The sequence below is a fragment of the Notechis scutatus genome, chromosome 8 (genome assembly GCF_049901735.1).
Source record: "Notechis scutatus isolate UNSWTSFEM ecotype Mainland chromosome 8, rNotScu1.2, whole genome shotgun sequence".
Taxonomy (NCBI): Eukaryota; Metazoa; Chordata; class Lepidosauria; order Squamata; family Elapidae; genus Notechis; species Notechis scutatus.
Window position 1 is genome coordinate 20,082,946 of NC_142016.1, and position 4,316 is coordinate 20,087,261.

Consider the following 4,316-nt stretch of genomic DNA (forward strand, 5'->3'; position numbering starts at 1 on the left):
GGAAAACTCTCCTTTGAAGAAGAAAACCAAAGAACAAATTCCATCTCAGCTTTACCACACCTGCCGGCTGAAAACGTTCCTTTGATGGAATGTCCAATGGCAGCCACGTTAACCAAGAAGCAAGTGATGGAACCCGGAATGGGGTGCGCATGAGAGGTTTAATGGCGCAGAATGCTGATTTGCTCATCATTCCAAGGAATAAAGGGCAGATTCTGAGCCAGTGTCTGCCTGGAAACTCATGGTTTCTCCATATATGTGGGTTGGGTGTGAAGAGATTCCCTTAAGAAGAAGATATCTGCATGAAGAAAAGCCTCAGTTTTCTTCAATTCAGCCATGTCGTGGAGTGAAAGAATGGCTACAGGGTTCACCCTCAGCACTCTCTTTAGTCTCGTTTTTGTGATCATGGACCATCAATGGATCAAAGTTGAGACTGAGGTGCAGATTTACTACAGCGGCCTTTGGAAAGTCTGTCTAGCGCTGGTGTGCCCTGATCTTGTTGCTTCTGCACGTAAGAGAATCCACAACCTTTGCTTCCCAAGCATTGTGGGGACGGGGCCTTTCTCCAGAACTCCTTCTCTCAAGGTTGAGTCAAGAGTCATCCCACAGTGGCTATTTAACCTTGTTGGGTTCTTCCACCGTACCTTCTAAAACTCTTCTATGTCTGCTTACAGAGCACCTCTAAATTACCTTGCTTCAACTGGTACAAAATATATGTGCAAGGGTAGCAGATCAGAGGTGGTATTCACTAGATTCTGACCAGTTCTGGAGAACCGGTAGCGGAAATTCTGAGTAGTTCGGAATACCACCTCTGACTGGCCCCGCCCCCATCTATTCTCTGCCTCCTGAGTCCCAGCTGATCGGCTGGGTCTTCTTTGGTTGCCCTGCACAGGAGAACAGAACTGGAAAGCAGGTTAGTGGGGTGGGGAGAGAATGGAGATTTTACAGTAGCCTTTCCCCTGCCACACCCACCAAGCAACACCATGCCCATCAAGCCACGCCCACAGAACCGGTATGAATGAATCTCATCAATCAAACAAAGTTGGCTGGTGGAGACTAAGCGAGGTGCCTTCTCTACTATAGTCCCTTCCTTCTGGAACATTCTCCTTTCAGAATTGAGAAGGAGCCCAACCCTCTTGCCCTTTCACAAGGCCTTGAAATCCTGACTTTGTGTCTTGGCCTGGGACTCTCATCATATAGCAAAGGACCTGTTTCCTGGCTGTATTTATTCATGGTGATACTTTTTTTCTCAGCTGCCGTATTTATTTAAGTCTATGGTATTGTTTTATGATTGTTCACCACTCACTTGATTTGAGAGCGGCTACAGGAATTGAATAAATAAATGAATAAATCTCTACTAGGTTTTCCAGAACATTCTAGCAGTTACATTTTGGGTATCTCAAATGCACATCTGCCCACGTTCCTTGGTGAGTGCGTAAAAGGGTGACTAATTTGAAAGAGCCTAATATATGTCAGTAATTGCTTCTGATACCTTAGATACGGGATCTTGGAAGGCTAGAGAAGGTTTCTGATATGGACTTATAAAGTGATCTGTTACAGTCCAGCCATTTTTGATTGATGCATAATTCAGATTTGGAAAGATGTGTATAAACATGTATGCGCATACAGAGAAGAGCCCTGCTCTCAAAGCTTCTAACAAGTGGCCTTTTATTTTATTGTCATTACTACCACAGCCAATGTCAATGGTGCCAAGACCCTCCTGATAATGGCCCTTTTCTGTGGATTCGTTGGGGCTTCATTTATGAGCATCACTTATCGTTACACCACCACTTCTGCCACATACCGGTATCTGGTGCCTGCTGTGGGATCTTTCATTGCAGGTAAAAATTTATGGTATATTTTACTAAAAATATACTTACTTACTTACTTACTTACTTACTTACTTACTTACTTACTTACTTACTTCAGGGTTCCAAGTAATAACTCCATAGAAAGAATAACTCTGAGGCAGACAGGTTCCTCAAAGAACAGTTTTATTGGAGATATCCTATTGGCACAAACTGGTGAAAACAGACTCTGAAAGTTCCCGTGGTTTTCACCTGATTAAAAGTGAAAAGTTTCCCCTTTCCCCAATCAGTCACATTGTCCAATCAAGGTGCTGGCTGGTTGCCTGGATACAGTGCTCCTCCTCCTTCCAGCCACCTGTTGGAATGACCTTGGTTCCCACAGGAAACAATTTTGTTTTGGCTACAAACCCTCATCTAACAGTGTTCTCTCCCCCTCCCTATCCCTTCTTCACACTGTGGCAACCCTGAAACCTCCAAAATGGCCCCAGCTAGGTTCGCTTCAGAGTTGACTACTGGTACTGACTGACTGACTGACCGACTGACTGACTGACTGACTTAAACATATATGCTACAACCAATAAAAACAAGATAAAGCATTAAGACAATGAACATTAATACTAAAATTGCCTTAAAAATGAACAAGGATGACAAGGAAGGGAGCAAAATGCACACAGGGGAAGGTGGGGGTCTTATCTCAATTTGTTAACTACTCCAGTATGAAAACCTCCATTGGCACCCCAGGCCAACTGGAAGAGTCAGGTCTTCAGCGTGCTTCAGAAGGCTGAGAAGATCAGGGAGAATCTCACCCCAGAGGGACAATGTTCCAGAGGTCAGGAGCCATGGCAGCAGAGGTGGTATTCATCAGGTTCTGACCAGTTCTGGAGAACCAGTAGCGGAAACTTTGAGTAGTTCAGAGAACCGGCAAATACCACCCCTGACTGGCCCGGCCCCCATCTATTCTCTGCCTCCCAAGTCCCAGCTGATCGGCTGGGTCTTCTTTGGTTGCCCTGCACAGGAGAACGGAGCTGGAAATCAGGTTAGTGGGGTGGAGAGGGAGTGCAGCAACCTTCCCTCGCCATGCCCACCAAGCCACGCCACCCCCACCAAGCCACGCCCACAGAACCGCCACTGCATGGCAGAAAATGCTATTCTCTTTCACCCTGTGATGACTCAGAGTGTAACACAAACGTAAAAAAATCCAAAACATAAATAAATGTCCTTTATTGCCTCCAACTTGGCCCCACTGTTCAATAATACTCAGTTGGAGATAAAATGTACTCAAAAATAGTCTTCAAAAGAAAGCAATACAGTCCAAAATTAATCAGCAGATAGAGATGAAATAAAAAACCAAACAAACTACAAAATTTCCATAACGGAACAGGAGAAGTATTTACCAAATTCAAGGAGATAGGCACAGTCTGTTGGAAGGACGCCAACCAAGATAACTTCAGCCCAAAATAAAACATGCTTGCTTCTGGCAACCTGTGTTTTAATTGTCTCTCTTATATCTTATTCTCCCCAGCTGCAACCAATGAGGGAGATCATGGCCGCTTCCTCTCTCGCAAGCCAAGTTGTTGCCTTCTCCGTTCCTCCCTGCATGTCCTAGGATGCAGAGGGGATGGGCCTGGTTCTTCCTCTGACTGCCCAGCCAGCCTCAGCCCTTCCCCAGCCTCCTCCACAACCTCCGGAGCCACACCTCCACTCCCTGTGAGCTGTTCCTTCTCTCCCTCAGAGTCCCCCCCAGCTAGAATTCCTGGACCAATGTCCACAGTGTGCCCCTTCTGCCTATGAGGGTGGGACGGGCCAATCCCAAGGAGGTCAGAAGGTTACTCAGATAACCTTGTTTTCAAATATAAAAACAAGCATCTAAAAAAGATTCAACAAGCATCTCAAAGGAATCCAGCTGATCATCTACCTGTGCTTCCACAGCTGCCTTGGTGTTCCTCGGCCTAAGCATTTACACCATCCGGATCTCCACACACGGCATCAGCAGAACATCTGCCGTCTCCTATCAGTGGCCTTTCTATCTGGCCTGGACCACTTGTCCCTTCCTTATTTTAAGCGGTGAGATGGAAGAATATCATTTGTGGGTTTTTAAGAGGGTGGGTTTTGGTGAGGTGGTCATGCAATTTTAGGATCAATTTCTTAACTGGGGAAGTACAGGGTTCTCTCAGTGGAAGGTGGGCAGCCATCTTATGAGATGCTCCATATCATGTCATGTTATGTTAAGCTTCTTCTTTCTCTTTCCCTCTCTTGCTTTGCATCCTTTGTTTCTTTTCTAATATTTGCATTGCTTTTATCTTGTTAAAAATTCCTTTAATAAAAATGGCAAGAGAAAAATAAATAAATATTCTTTCCCCTTGCACAAACAAGCAGTCCTTGACTTACCGCTGCAACTGAGCTTCAAATTTCTGTTGTTAGGCGAGTTTTGCCCCATTTTATGACATTTCTTGCCACAGTTGTTAAGTGAATCACTGAAGTAGTTTTAAGTTAGTCACATAGTTGATAAGT

At 44.9% G+C, this 4,316-nt stretch overlaps 1 protein-coding gene across 1 annotated transcript in view; it reads left to right on the forward strand.

Moving 5' to 3' along the window:
• Positions 1 to 333: 333 nt before the first annotated feature.
• Positions 334 to 4,316, forward strand: part of LOC113423256 (protein NKG7-like) — a 4,901-nt gene continuing 918 nt past the window's right edge. Inside the window, exons 1-3 of the mRNA XM_087970404.1 lie at positions 334 to 508; positions 1,692 to 1,838; positions 3,735 to 3,869. Coding sequence (XP_087826530.1) covers positions 334 to 508; positions 1,692 to 1,838; positions 3,735 to 3,869 — 457 coding nt within the window. The remainder of the gene's footprint in view (positions 509 to 1,691; positions 1,839 to 3,734; positions 3,870 to 4,316) is intronic.